Source organism: Lepisma saccharinum, chromosome 1 (assembly GCF_977018435.1).
Source record: "Lepisma saccharinum chromosome 1, izLepSacc3.1, whole genome shotgun sequence".
Classification (NCBI taxonomy): domain Eukaryota; kingdom Metazoa; phylum Arthropoda; class Insecta; order Zygentoma; family Lepismatidae; genus Lepisma; species Lepisma saccharinum.
Genome location: NC_139229.1, coordinates 30,615,356 through 30,631,883, shown reverse-complemented (window position 1 = coordinate 30,631,883; position 16,528 = coordinate 30,615,356). Strand labels below are relative to the sequence as shown.

The 16,528-nt window shown below is 37.9% G+C and overlaps 1 protein-coding gene across 1 annotated transcript in view; it reads right to left on the bottom strand.

Annotated features, from left to right (window-relative positions):
- Window positions 1-16,528, bottom strand: part of ERp44 (Endoplasmic reticulum protein 44) — a 65,303-nt gene that overhangs the window by 3,863 nt on the left and 44,912 nt on the right. Inside the window, exons 2-6 of the mRNA XM_083130373.1 lie at window positions 16,238-16,313; window positions 14,687-14,842; window positions 10,137-10,321; window positions 8,219-8,334; window positions 2,538-2,833 (exon numbers count right to left, since the gene is read on the bottom strand). Of these exons, the coding sequence (XP_082986499.1) occupies window positions 2,538-2,833; window positions 8,219-8,334; window positions 10,137-10,321; window positions 14,687-14,842; window positions 16,238-16,313 (829 nt within the window). The remainder of the gene's footprint in view (window positions 1-2,537; window positions 2,834-8,218; window positions 8,335-10,136; window positions 10,322-14,686; window positions 14,843-16,237; window positions 16,314-16,528) is intronic.

Below are 16,528 nucleotides of genomic sequence, written 5' to 3'. Positions count from 1 at the left end.
AAAGCGGTATATAAAATGACATTTTTGTTTGAAAAACGAGAATATAATCCCAAATTTGATTTAAAAACTGCACTTATTACACAAAATAAACATATCCCTTCTAATAGCACATTTATGTTGTTGCCAGAATATTAAGTTTATTCCTGTATAAAGGGGTCCATTTTTGCTTCTCAAATATTTACAGCAGAATTAATCAATTTTCAGTGAATTGCTAAATTTCGTGTTTAAGAGACTATTTCGCCTTTTGGAGTTCATTTCGCATTAGTTCGTGACAAAACAGGGTGGGAAAATGCACCTCACACCTTTCAGAAACATTACAATGTGTTGTTTCACATTTCGTGTTTTCGTCAAAAACTTAATATTCATGCCTCTAAAGATAACTTATCTTGAAATAATCTTCAATCTGTCAGATAGATTATTCTGCAAAGGACATTAAGAAAGTAAACAGACTGAGAGAATTCCGTTTTATTCTCCATGCTATTTCTTTTCCTTCCTCGATAAAAATAAAAGCTAAACTGTCAAAAACGTGCCTTAGGGCATTTATAAATATGTATAAATTCAATGGAATTTGTAATAATAAAACTTGCAATTCTTCACATCTACGGAGAAAAATAAGCAGAATTCCCGGAGTCAATAATGAATGCATAATCCTGGAATTCCAGGTGAGTAGCCCACCCTGTACACACACACACAATGAAAAAGTACTTCATATTGTTTTCAATAGAATAAGTGGAATTAATTTTTCTTTCACTTCCTTCATTTCGTGACAATTCTCGATTAGATGGGTTGCTAGTGCAGGCATTTTTCTTTCTTAATACATCCTACATGATCATTAGTTCTTGCTCATCACCCTATCGGTTTCCTCTATATGGTTTTCCAACAAAACAAGGTACATGTGACTTTGTTTTCCTTAGTTTTTAATATGATGCTTGACTTGAAATATCATATTCTTAAAATAAAAATCAAGGCAAAACACTTGACTACAATATATTCTGACACATTTTTTTCTGTTGTAAACTTGATATTCGGTGTGAACATTCTTTCACAACCTATGAAATAAGAGATTAACAGGCAGGTGGACCTTTTGAAGATCACTCAAGGCAGCTTTGTAATTAAAAAAAAGTCCCAGACATGCTGTCAGACAGAATACAATATTATGCTTCTGTGAACTTCCATTTGAGAGAACTGTCCTTGTAAAGCCCAAGATATGGCAACCTCCATGTTGTGTTGTGTCACCAGTGGCTGATGAGAAACGGACCTAATTCACGAAGTGTGTGTACACACACACTCACTCTTTCTCCCTCCCCACCTATGAAGCAAAGATGCCTCAAGGATATGGGTAAGCAATCATGGCAAAGAATATTAATTGTGCACATCATGTTTGCTTTCCCTGATAGCATGTCGAGTATTTGTTTTAATTTAGTTATCTTTCCATTCTATGGTTGGAACATACAGGGTGATTCATACAAAACTAACACATTTCATTCACATTTTATTTAAATAGGAATACATTGTAATGCTCAGTCTTAGTCCCACATGATGTGGGACATCTGGGAGATTCATACATTCTCGAAAGAATGTGCAGCTGTGTACTATTTGGTGGTTTTGGTTGCCATATTGTCTCAGTCGCTGCAAAAACGCACTACATGCTACGAATTTTCATGGTGTTTGTAGAGCAATTGCATGACATACAGCTGTGCCAAGGGTATTTTCAATAGGATGGCTCCAAGTGTCATGCACCAAATAACTCATTGGTGCCGATCCAAAGTGTCTGACCGGATATTTTCCTGAAACTTATGGCCACAGAGATTACTTAACTTAGACACCCCCTAGACTTCTTCCTGAGAAAAAAGTGTGCACTACACGCCCTCAGACATTGGACGAATAAGAGAGCATTACAAATGATATCACAGGCATTGACAACAGTGTACTTGAACGAATGACCAAGAACAAGGAACGACATGTTCAGCTGTGCCTTCAGGATGGGGGGAGGACACTTTCAGCATGAAATGTAAAGGTTATTAAACTCCCACATTTAGGTTACATTTCAGATGTAGTAACTTGTTGCTAGCTTTATACTTGTTCACATACATTGATAATGAATTGTGTCTGTTTTATATGAATCACCCTGTATAGTCATAACATACACAACAAATATTCAGTACTAATTGATTGAACAATTAAGTACTAAACCGTTACACACTGGCACATGCAAGTGTTACACATTAATAAATTACCAGCAATTTAAAATTACTGTCCCACATCCCAACAAAACTCTGATTTGGTTTAATTTGCTTCACTTTTCTGTCACTTTGTGATGGGGTCCATTCACAAGGAACACCCATATCCAGGCTGGGATTTGAACCAGGTACCCTCTACCAGAGGTTGACCCAGAAAAATTTTAAATTTTGGAACAGCTCCTATATTACCACAAGAACTCAATTGTTCCTCCACAAAAATTGTAAAAAATTAACACAGAAACTAACAATTAGAGCAATTTGCATAATATATCTAATTAGATCTTATGAAATACTTACGTTTTTCAGTTAAAAGTTCCCTCACAACCAAGTCATTGAATTTTTTGACAATTTCATTGTCATTTTGACTATGGAAAAGGATGAGGAAGGGCAATCCTTCTTCCGTGAGCTCCTCTGCATTCTCAAATGTGATCTCTCGGACCAGAGGCACGCACTTCTCCGAGGCCCAGATGTTGAGATGATCGTAACTGCTCAAATCTCCAGTGAATGTCTCGTCCTGTTCATTTGACCTAGCTTTGTCTGGCCTGAAGACTATGATAGGCTGGCCAGGGGGATGTAACTGCTGAGTCACTTCTCTGAAATAAATAAATATAAATAATAACAATAACAACACAACATTTTTCGAATTAAAAAACAGAAAACCTTTAATTTTACAAATATATAATCATACCTTATGCATGTAAAGCAAATTAATAAATTGGGGATCACAAGAACAAAATTGTAATACTCCTCAGAAAACGTTTGTAATATTGTTATCTTAGGCAATAGGTTATAGGCACGGTGGCATGTCGGCAAAAACAAAACATTCTGCAGACACAGATATCATGTGTTGTTGCATTCGAACGCTGTGCCTATCACCTAATGCCTAATATATAAGAGGCACATATTTCTGTTAAATAGAAAAGCTAAATTTCTGTACAAAAACCAAGTCAATTTCGAGTTCAACAGCGGTAATAAAATACAATTTTGCTGTTATAGCGGTATATAAAATGACATTTTGGTTTGAAAAATGTGAATATAATCCAAAATTTGATTTAAAAACTGCACTTACTACACAAACTAAACATATCCCTTCTAATAGCACATTTATGTAGTTACCAGAGTATTAAGTTTATTCCTGTATAAAGAGGTACATTTTTGCTTCTCAAATATTTACAGCAGAATTAACCAATTTTCTGTGAATTGCATAACTCACAGGATTATTCTGACTTCAGAAAGTGTCGCATTGGTAAATTAACTCTAAATTTCGTGTTTAAGTCTATTTTGCACTATTTCATGACAAAACAGGGTAGGAAAATGGACCTCACACCTTTCAGAAACATGAAAAATTAACATTACAATGTGTTATTTCACATTTCGTGTTTTCGTCAAAAACGAAATATGCATGCCTCTACTAATATAACAATATTCCAAAGTTATTGTGAGGAGTGTACTTACATAAACTACAAGTATCAATTTTTCAGATCTTAGGATTTACATGTCCATGCTCAACATAGTATGTGCTTTCAATTTTGTTTAACCTTTAGCCACCTGACCTCTCACATGCCTATCTTCTCGTTCAGGCTGGTGCATTTTCAAGCGTACAAATTTCAAACTTGCCGCGAAGTAGAAAAATCTCATAACTCGAAGACTAATTGTCCTAGACAGATGAAATTTGTTGATTTCTTTCTTAAAGACAGGGTTTTAGCAGAGGTAAATTTTATACATTGTGCTTCCCAAATTAGTGTTAATGAAGAAGAAGAAAGTTTAATTTCTTTAAAAAAAATTGGCATTCTGTCCACGCTCAATAGACTGAAGTGAACGAAAAAAATCTAGTATGTAGCGGTGGTACATTTCTAGTGCCATGCAAAGTTTCGTTGACTGATACTTCTTGAGAAAAAACAATAACATTAAATAAAGCGGCAGTGTTGCAAGCTTTGGGACAATATCCAGAATTTCAGTTCTAGAATCGACCCTATGGATGCTGGATGGATCAAATTTAAAGTGAAGCACGACGAAAGACCACTCTATGAGCATATGTAAAGCACGTGTCGCAACTTTGAAAAAAAACAAAAAAAAAAAAAACAACCAGAAATTACGGATTTTGGAAGTGTGGAAGAAAAAATCTAGTATGTAGCGGTGGTACATTTCTACTGCCATGCAAAGTTTCGTTGACTGATACTTCTTGAGAAAAAACAATAACATTAAATAAAGCGGCAGTGTTGCAAGCTTTGGGACAATATCCAGAATTTCAGTTCTAGAATCGACCCTATGGATGCTGGATGGATCAAATTTAAAGTGAAGCACGACGAAAGACCACTCTATGAGCATATGTAAAGCACGTGTCGCAACTTTGAAAAAAAAAAAAAAAAAAAACAACCAGAAATTACGGATTTTGGAAGTTTTGCATAATACGAAAAAATTTGGCCTTTGCCGCCGGTTTTCCCCTGGACCCTTAATTGTAACATATTACTTAAAATGTTGCTTTTTACTCATTCTTACATTCAGAATTTAAATTGTCAAAAAGATGCAGTGGTTGAGGAGATACAGCCTTTTTTATCTTCAATTTATCCCATAGTAACAAAAGGGAAACAAAGGGCTTTTCAAACAGGGCATGTTAATAATAGTAACAATGGATGTATTGTTTCGAAATTCCAGTATACCTTCAGTAAAAAAAGTACCCAGAATTTGGCTGGTAAAAGTCCCACATTGGAGGTATCAAGAATTCATTTTGTCCTTAGGATGGGAGTACTGTACTGAATGACCACGCAGGGGGGGAGAGTAATCTATCCATCAGTTTGTGCACTGCAGATGTTTACGTTAGTTGTGTTGACGAGTGTCCTGCGATTTGCAAAATGGAGACAAATATCAAGCAAAGAATTTGTTTGAAATTTTGTGTTGCCAATGGACTGTCGTGTGCTGAATCGTTGAAAATGCTACAAAAGGCCTTTGGTGATTCATGTCTGTCGAAAACACAAGCGTATGCATGGTACAAGACTTTCAAAGAAGGCAGAGAAGTTGTTGCTGATTTGCCCCATTCTGGTCGACCTTCCATGTCAACACTGACGAAAACGTCGGGAAAATCAGGACAATGGTGCTTGACAACCAGCGCGTGAGTGTGAGAGAGGTGGCTCGTGAGCTTGGCATATCACACATGTCCGTTCACAACATTTGACTGATATGTTAGGTATGAAACGCGTCGCAGCAAGACTTGTTCCAAAGGAGCTGAATTTCCTGCAAAAAGCACATCCCAGGGATGTTGCTGAAGACATGATTTCGCAAGCTTCTGGTGACTTCAACCTTCATGAAACGCATTATAACTGGTGATGAGACATGGGTGTATGAGTATGACATGCAAACAGGTCAACAATCTCCGAAATGCCGCTTCGAAAATGAACCAAAACACAAAAAACCACCCCAGAGTCGCTCAAAAATTAAGGTCATGCTCGTTGTTTTCTTTGATTCTCATGGTGTTGTGCACTCAGAATTCCTTCCAGTGGGACAAACTGTGAATAAAGAGTTTTATGTGACCGTTATGAGGTGCCTGCGTGAGAATGTTCGACGGAAAAGACAAGAGTTATGGGGAAAAACCATTCTTGATTTTTTTCTCTTTATGAGACTCAAGTTACCAATTCGGGGAAGGCATTTTGAATCAATTGAATCCATTAACGGAAATACACAGAAGGAACTCAGGGCGATACAGTCTTCTGCATTTGAAAAGTGTTTTGAAGACTGGGTTATTCATTGGCATATGTGTGTTGCATCTGATGGGGCAGTTTGAAGGCGACAAATTAAACGATGATTAACCATGTATTTTGTAATGAACAAAAGCGACAGAACTGAAATATAGTGTACAGTTTTCAAGAAATAGCAAGTCAATTGCTACCGTGTGCTAACATTTGGTCGGGGAAAATTTTGACAATCGGGCCTTTGCCCACAGATCTCAGGGAAAATAAATATTTATTTAATGAAAACCCCCTACCAAAAGGTCAGTTAAGATGTATTTAACAGAATTAGACTTCCTTTATCTAGTTATGCATCCTGGACTGCATTTGGCAGACTAGTGAGGCTCTGGCATCTGGGCTCTGCCAGTATAATCTTGTGTTGTCGCCGTTATACTAGGGTGAATCAAAAAGTAAGTTACACCCAACCCGTGTTCCTATACTAAGAGAGATAAAGTATCACACTTGGTGGCAACACTGTCTGGAATGTTTTCTTCACACACCAGAAGCAGCCGTGTGAGTAGTCACAGTGTGAGTATGGCGAGTTGTATTGAGGTGGCGTCCAACATTGAGGTGCACTCCGTCGTCCAATTTTTGTGGGCACAAAGGCATAATCAGAGTGAAATCCATCACCAAATTGTCAAGGTGTATGGTGAGAATGCGATGTCACACCCCATGGTCGCAAAATGGTGCCATATGTTCGAAGAGGGAAGATCGAATGTGAATGACGAACAGCATGTCTGGCGGCCTGCAACTGTGAACACTATCGACAACGAGGAGTGTGTGAGTGTAATCATTGTTGCTAACTGTCACGTGAAAATTAAAGATATTGCTAGTGAACTGAACATATCCTATGGTAAAGAATCTATGCTGATTCGTGATCAGATGGGTTATTGTAAATTGTGCTCTCGCTGGGTGCCGCGCTTGTTAACCGACGGGCACAAAAATCCACGGCGTTATTCCAGGGATGGTTCGCAGTTTCTGAGTAAAATCATCACAGGAGCACCTGGGTGCACCAATACACTCCCAAGACAATGAGGGCATCCATGGAATGGAGACAAGGATTTGCCACAACCAAGAAAAGCCAAAACCTGTTTAATGATTCGAAAGGTCATGTGGACGATCTTCTTTGATTCCGAAGGCATTGTTTACAGTGAGTTTGTGTCCCGAGGAACAACACTCAATGCCGCAACATACTGTGAGGCTTTAAAGAAGCTGAGAAAAGCCATTAAAGATGGCCCGGAAGATTGAGTGAGGGGGTTGTTCTTCTTCACGACAAAGCTACCCCCCATACAGCTGGTGTCACACAGGATTTACTGCAGAAATTGAAGTGGGAAGTGTGGTCTCACCCTCGCTATAGCCCCGATTTGGCAGCCTGTGACAACCACCTTTTCGGTCCTCTCAAACAAGACCTAGGGGAGTCAGCATTTCGCACCAGATGAGGAAGTGCAGGAAGTAGACTCAAAGTGGTTCAAAGAAATTGGACGGAATTTTTACACACAAGAAATCAAAAAAAGTTATTTTTTTTTCTTTGTAATGTGTTTTGTTTGTTTTTTACAGGAAGGCGTAACTTACTTTTTGATTCACCCATGTATATTTGTGATTGTCCCTTCATCCATCTTATTTTACCACCATTCATCCTCATCTACACAATTAGCCAAAAGGGGCAGAAAGTGAAATAAAATAAACTAAATCAATCAATCGGCCATTTTGGTAGCAAAAATTCTTGACCACAAGTATAATTTCTTGACTTGTTTTGGACATCTTGACTTACTTGTTGATTTCTTTACTTTTTCATGACTTTCTTGTCTGTTGGACACCCTGTTTAGTTTGTAGATCCAGCCCCAATCAACATATATCTGCATAAAATACACATAAATGGTTAACAAATTGTACAATGAAGAAACTCTCTATGGCACTTATTTCAACTTCAACAGTTAGTATTATCTACAATATATAATATCATGATTTCATCTTCCCCCTAAAGCCTGCACAATGAAAGAAACAAGTTGGAATTCCACTTTTGTCTTTTGTGTCGGAAGGCAGGGAAGGTCACATCAACCCAATGTTGGCAGCATAAGGAGTCATTCATGACTCGACAAAAATTCAGGCATGTGCAAACACTGCTTTTTGCAATTTGAGACTCCTGCATCTAGAGACGAAAAGTCTGGGTAGGTTCTTTCATCACGCGAGCTTTAATCTAGGTCAGAACAGATTCTCAGCTTGGTGAGGTGCTACCAGATGAAGTGCATTACTCACCCAAATCCTACATGGAATTGACAATCGTCTTTCAAATTTGTAGCAACTCTCCTGAAATTGGAATATTCTGGAACGTCCTTTTTCTCAAAATAACCAATTATAGTTCTTTTCTTGTCCTGAAATAACACACAATAAAAACATCAGCAATTTCACTTATACATATATACCCCCCCCCACACACATATTATATAAATACATATATACATGCACTTCACTCATGTCTCAGTATTAAAGAATTTATGCAAGGGTTGGGGCCTTAAGTCATGGCAACTAATTTTTTTCTCAAGTATACATGATAGTAACACAATATGATCACAAGGCCCAGGAGAATGTGACACAATTAGTACATGGACACATCACTAGATGGCAGTGTGATATATGGTTATTGCACAGAGTGGTGGTAATTCAGTGGTGAGTCAACCACAGTGTTGAATAGACGTGCCCATTGTTCACATATAAAAAATAGCCGTTCTTCAGGGAAGAAAGGCCCAGAGAATACCACAGGGAGCTAAAGCTGTGGTGAATAGTGCCCTACCGCAAGGTGGGCAACAGCATTTCAGTGAGGACGTGGAGCAACCAGCGACCAGCAATGGTCAATATGACCTGCGAATGTAAGGATACATGATGATGTGGATGCTATTTGGTGCCTCCCTCATTGATGCACATCTTTTGTTATTGTAATGTATCTTTTCTGACTAATACTCACATGCAGCATGACACTGTCATGTATGGATGTCTCTTCCCTATTCTACACCTGGTGCACATGATCTGCATTCTTCGTATTCCAAAGTTCACAGTTTCCCCTATCATATGTATATTTAAAATTTTCATGCCACGCCTACATTCTTGGGGGAGGGCAGGAGGGATTGTGGCCATGACTTATACCCAAACCCTCCTATATAAATGCTTAGCTACTTTAGTTGGGAACATGCAGGGTAACTAGTGTTATTCACCACGGACACAAGTATAGAACAAGTTTGCATAAAGATAAAAACATTAATAAAAATTAACTTTTTATAAAACTGCCTGTAAAGAATAGCACGAAGTGAATTGTTTTTGATATTCGAGCATGTTATACCTTCACATGTATAGCTATAATAAAAAAAGGGGACTGGAAAATCTTGACTTAAGAAATAATGTGTTAAATGATGTTGCATGTTACTGGGACAACTGCTTTCCCAGCCATCCTAAAAGGGTTTGCAGGCAATAGAACTGCAGTTGTTCCAGCCAAGAAATAATATATCGTTCAAGGAAAAAGTAAATAGCATTGTTTCATTTTGTAGTGTCAAATAAAGTGACCATTCCACGATGATATTTGATTGTAATAACATAAACCTTTAATGAAGATACCGATGACAGCAAATAATAAGAGAACCTTCAAGATGTGCAGACATGCATTTTGAACCAAATATAATAATTTATTCATAGTTGTGAAAAAATAAAATCACACAGAATTCCCAGTCAGTAGGCACTGTGTACATTTACATCATTGTTGATCACGATGCAAATGGTTTCTGAGGAAAGTAAAACTGTCATTTTTATTTATGACAAATTAAGACTAATGTTCTGTGGAATCAATGCTTCACTTTCGAAGTAAGGAAACAAATACAAGTAGCAATCACTATTTTTAAAAGTAATGTATTATCAATATAATTACTGATATAATGTTACAAACACAATCAACAAAAGATTAATGTGTAACTTACACTGCATTACTCAGCAGATTTGAGTATGGAATATCCATGGCAGCTTATGCAATGTTGTGCATGTTTAAAGTGTACAACAAATTTGAATCACAAACTTCCAAATGAATAGGATTCCTTTGGGTGGTTAGGACATCATATCTATTTACTTTACCCATAGCCTTGTGACAAATATAGCCCAAAATATGCAACCAACAAAAGAGGCCTTCACTTACATCCAGGTCTTCTAAATCTTTAAGAGTGTTGAACTCCTTTATGGGGTCAATCATCTGTTTCCTAATAAACTGTACAAAAGCATCTGTTGACCTCTGACCTCTGTATTCTCTCTTTGCTGGCTGGCCATTCCGTATGACCTTCAGTGTCGGGTATTTAGTAATATGGAATCTTGTGGCTACAGAACCTGAAACACAAGAAAAAAATTGAAAATCCTTGTTGGGGCAACACATCATATACACTATGTTGCCATTCGTCACCGGACACCCCTCAAAAAGTGCTTGGGATTGTCTGTACACGTCAATACAACCTATACAAGTAAAAGGCGTTGCTGGTTGAGAATACACTCATACCAGCTACAGCAGTCAATACAGCCAGACTACGCGAAACGAGTGAGGTGGAAAGAGAGATGATCATTGGAGCCCACAGGTTTGGGCATTCGACCCATGAGATTTCCAACAAATTTCAGATACCCCGGTCAACAGTGAGTGATGTTATCATGAAGTGGAAGTGAGAGAGGGTCATGACATGCTGACACAGACTCAGTAAACCAAAAATATTAACAGATTGTGACCATCGATGCTTGAAACGTGTGGTGAAGTCAAACCGGAAGGTGTCGTTACAGATGGTGGCACAGGAGTTTTGATCGGCTTCCAGTAGTGCTGCAAGTGATCGTACTGTCCACCGGGAGATCGTCGCACTTGGTTTTCATGGTCGCGCAGCAGTTCACAAGCCACATGTCACAGCCCGCAATGTGACCCGTCGGTTACAGTGGTGCAAGGAACGCCGCCATTGGACTCTCGAACAATTGAATTCCATCCTATGGAGTGATGAATCGCGCTACTAGATGTGGCGGTCCGATGGATGTGTGTAGGTGTGGCGTATGCCCGGTGAACGCTGTTTACAGGACTGTATCATACCCACAGTGAAATTCAGTGGAGGTGGCATCATGGTGTGGTCCTGCTTTTCGTGGTACGCTCTTGGTCCTCTTGTTTTAGTTCAGGGAAACATGAATGCCGATGCGTACCAAAAAGTTCTGGACAATTCTGTGCTACCGACATTGTGGGAACAATTCGGTATTGGCCCATACCTGTTTCAGCACGACAATGCTCCATTTCATACGGCAGGCATTATCAACACATGGTTCGAGGACATGGGTGTACAAAAACTTGATTGGCCAGCCCAAAGTCCAGATATCAACCACATTGAACACCTTTGGGACGAGTTGGAGCACCATTTGAGAGCCAGGCCATGCCGCCAAAAAAACACCACTGAGCTGTTTGCCACTTTGCAGGAGGAATGGGGCAAGATTCCCGTTGACACGTATCGCAAATTGGTGGAAAGTCTTCTTCGAAGGGTTGCGACCGTCATTGCAGCAAAAGGTGGCCCTACACGATACTGATGTGGTGCTGCGACCAGATTAATGTACTGGTATAAGGTGTCCGGTGATGAATGGCAACATAGTGTATATATATTATTATATATTATTGGAATATTTACTAACTAATATTGATTTTATATGGTAAGTGAATAAATTGAATAGACATGTCCTGCCTATACTGTAAACCAAAAGTGATACACAATAGCAAATACTTAATGAGGAATTGTTGTTGTTGTTGAGTTGGTGTTTTAAGTCCATTTTATGCACAATAAGGCTAATCGGGACTGGACCTACAGTTTAAAGTGGGATCCGAACCACTATGTGCCTCCACCGTAATGAGGAATTGATTCACCTTCTAAATTATATACTGCTGGACAATGAAAACCGGACACTTTAATATTTGACATCTGAATTGCAATAACAGCTCGCAGGTATATTACAGAATGTTCGGCAGATCATGTAGTACCATATGCACCATTCATAGGCTCGGACTTTGTTTATGCATTCGTACTTAATTCAGTTTCTGCAACATTTAGTTAGCCCTTGTACCAGAGCTTTTATCGACCCATTGCGTTATCACAAAAAATGCAAGTGTCCGGTTTTTTTTGTCCAGCAGTATAGTATGTGACTGTTAACTAAAACAGGAAAATAAGCTGTGAATTTGTTTGAATTTTGTTACCTAGCATCATTTTTCTGCCTCTTTTGGCTAATCGCAATGATGAGGATTAAATTGATGAAGGGGTATGCACAAATAATACACATACCAAGGCCAGGGTTTGAACCTGGGATCTTTGGTGGGAAGATCGAAAGCTGATCACTTAATGTGCTGGGAAACTGTGGATTTAGACAAGTAATTTATAAAAGAGAAGGATGGGCATCTTCACCCTTTTTTAAATTATAAAAGCATCAATTATGCCATTATATTCATAAGAATTATACAAATGATAAAAATAGTTCACTCAACTACAAACTATTTATAGAAACTGAGGATGAGACAAATTGGTGTATTGGAAAATTCCTGACAGTTTTACCAATTCAGCATTTCAATAAATATCCTGTAATTTAATCCAAAATTCTATTTGTAATTTTTAAGTGAATATAAAGTTTTGTCTGGTTACATACATTTATTAAGGAGGTGAATGAACCATTCAGGTTCTTTATGAAACTTTGTAACTTTACATTGGGCCAGTTGAATAGTGGTTATTAGTATCACGAATTATATGTGAGTAAATTGTTGTAATCGATACAAAAAGGCAAAAAGAATAACTGCATCCATTCCTTGCCAAAAGAGCAGACAACAGGATGGGGTTGTGCCACTTAAAACCAAATATGTCGTCGAAGCAGGCATCCACCATTTCCAAAAATTGCCAAACACCTGTTGAAAGGGTGAATGGCCTCTGCATGTTATGGTCTTTTCCCCTTGCTGACACAACATGGACAGTTGTTTTGTAGATGTTGCTGTAGTGTTAGTATTTATTTGTTGTGCTTCTATGTTATCAGTATGCAAGAACTTTATGTTCGGATGCAAGGGACATAATGGTGAATGTGGGAAGAGTGCTGGAGGGTCATTCCATGTCAATTTATCCAGGTCATGTCACCCACCATACCCGATTTTGATGAAATTCGGTATACTTATAGAACTTTTAATGCTGATTATGAAAATGACAATTTTTTTTAGATTTTTTCATAAGTTATGCACTTTTTAAAATCCCCATGTATGCCACTTGCAGCTCCACTTTGAATGACACACATTGGGTTATAAATTATAGTATCTTCCCTCAGGTTTGCTGTAGAAAGTTTGTTTTCTTTTGTTAGTGTAAGCTTTTATTTAAATAAGGTTTCAGATAGATGAGTGTATCAATAATATAGTGGATATATTATATTATGGATAGTTTCATGTATTTTTTTAGACAAATTAATGACTAACTTCAAGAGCGAATTTCGTGCAATGCCCCCCTTCAATTTCCCCCCCATTTTCTATGTAGGTAGCTCAGAGTGCATACTAATGCCTAATGGAAAAATTGGGATGGGTGGTTCAGAGACAGGGTGATAAAAAAAAATAACTTGCATCAAATGACATTAAAAGTTATAATCTTACTAAAAATGGTTATGTATTTTACACAAAGCCTGAAGTACAATATGTTTTTAGTAGGGCTGAGCCGATACCGATGTATCGGTATTGGCCGATACCCATGGTATCGGTATCGGTAAGTATTGGTTGAATTTTCATCGCCGGATTCCATCCAATACCAAGGTGTTTGAGTGACTAGAGCGGCCAAGAGAAACAACTCATTTGTCAAGATTTATCCTTTTCAAATGTTTGTTCACCCTTCCGTTGGGGTCCCTCACAGGAATTCCATGTACATTTTCGAGATATGCTGCATCCTTCTGGGAAGCAGATGACAAGACAGGACTAAAGTGAATGCGCTGTGCCAAAACATGGTGGTATGAGGAAATAAAATAAACCATTCATTGCCAATTCATGCTCGCAAATTCGTGGAGTAAGAACGTGGATGTTTCTAAAACCAGCATTATTATCATGTTAGGCTCATTCCAGAGTTCTTTGGAGAAGGATGAATGTCGCTGTGGGAGGGAGGGCTATGTTCATCTTGTGCTCTACCCATATATGTGACCACTGGTCGATACCGACACTACAGTGACTTGCTTTAATTGCAAATGACAGAGAATAATAATAGACAGCAGAGCATATAGAGAGCCAGGCCAAATGAGCATTAATAAACATGTCTGCATTTGCTCCTGTTTTATTAACTTTTACATAACTTCAAGAAAAAGCTTAAAAAGTCAGAGGGAAATTTTAGCTACTACATTTATGTTTGACTTCTCAAATAATTGGAATTTTGAATCCTGTGGAACCATTTATTCTTTGAGTAAAGTGATAGAATATGAAAACATAACCTCGTTCGTTTTTTTACACCCAATTTTTTTCAATCTATGAAGTTTTTTACTTTGGTTATTCTCTTTGATTACTAACTTACCTGAACTTTATTTCTGTTACTAACAATAAAAATAGCAGGCTATTTTCTTTTTTTGTAGCTTGCGAGGGTAAGGGTGTCGATGGACATGTTGAACCCCTTCCCCCTCTTCCTGATGACCACGAAGTTGCTTTATGTTTAAATTATTACATGCTATATAGTTGCCAAAAATTCTTACCTTCCTTATCACAATCAACTTTCCCCATTACTACCTGGCCAGCATTCGGAAACTCCGCTGTCACTTTCTCTGCTGCTTCATCAAATATTGGAGCAAGCATGTTACTAAACCGACACCACTCTGCATAAAAATTGATAAATACAAGTTCATTGGAAGCTGAAAAGAGAAATAATAAAATAACATCAGTTCTTTTTTTTTTTTAGAATACAGATTGCAATTAAAGAAGCGATGATTAAAGGAAGTTACTCCAGACATTATCACTGCTCTTTAATAGGAATTCAGTTCGGTAAATAAAAGGGGGCCGTTCCAAAAGTCGCACGAGAGTAACGTGTTAAACGAGTTATGGTAACTGTCCGTCCCATAAGTGCTTCCATGCATTTTGTGAGGTTCATTATGCTATCCCAAAAGTCGCTTTCCGTGCGTCTCGTGCAAGAACAAGATTCACGAAACGCACGGGTCAGGAGGCTAGTTTCTTCGGTGAGAATCGTCTGCTGCCTGCAGACAACGTGCATGCATGATGGCTTCAAACTGCACTAGTTCAGGAATTGTATTATAATTTTAACAGAGAGCGTTATGAAGCAACATGCACAAGATACATGTGCCTCAACTGTTCCTACAATGTAAATAAAATGAGTAACGGTGTCCGCAGTAGAGTTTATTTCTGCTAGAAGGAAATGCCTTCCGCTCGACACCATGCACCTGCGCTTTCGTCTAGAGTATAAGTCTGTAAAATGACTGGTTTCAGCAGGTTCACAAGTTCAGTTACTTTCGTTTGATTAGTTTATTTCGTTATGAATTTTGGAACGCACCCATTATTAAAAACTGTTCTTCGTAACTTCATAAATGTCCATCTATCCATGAGAGAATAATTGACATATAATGACCTGTCAATGTTTCATTATATTTCACTATAGATCTAAAATTTGGAACAATTTTATAACTAACTCACTCACTCTCTAGCCTTCTTAAACCCAAGGGTTCATGGCTGCAGCAACACAGGCCTTCCATCTGGCCCTATCTTGAGCAAGATCTATATACTCTTTTCCATCCCTACCGATTTCCTTTAGGTCCATCTCAACCTTGTCCCTCCATCTTTGTCTTGGCCTTCCTACAGGTCTCTTACCATCAGGTTTCCCAACAAGAATCCTGTAAACTCCTCTTTCCTCTCCCATTCGTGCCACATGGCCTGCCCACCTATGTCTTCTTGATTTAATTATTCTAATAATATCTGGACATGAATACAAATTATGTAGTTCTAAATTATGTAACCTTCTCCACTCACCTTCTCCTCATCTGTTTTAGGTCCAAATATTTTCCAAAAAATCATATTTTCAAATACTCTCAAATTATGTTCCTCTTTCAATGTAAGGGACAAAGTTTCACACCCATATAATACTACAGGCAAAATTACTGTTTTGTATATTTTAAGTTTTAATGAAATTTTAACAATTTTATAAATTGCATAAAATAAGAAAATCTGGTGCAACTATAAGATACTGAATCAAATATTCTCATACACCAATTAGAAGGTTAATATATAAATTAACTTACCTAAAGTTGTATCCAAATTACTTTGTGTTAATTGAACTGCTCCACTATCAGTGGGATTATTAAAAAAATATGAAACCTGTGAAGAGAAAAAGTTCTTGTAGCATTCATATTTATATGAAATTATAGAGCATATATATTCCAAGGTTACGATGGATCTGCATTTGCATATTTGACATTACTATTATGAGAGAAGTGGAATAATAGATGAGGAGGTAAACAGAAGAGGACAAATGGGTGGTGGACTATATCAAAGTGTTCAAAAATTAATATGGAACAGGGATGTACATATGA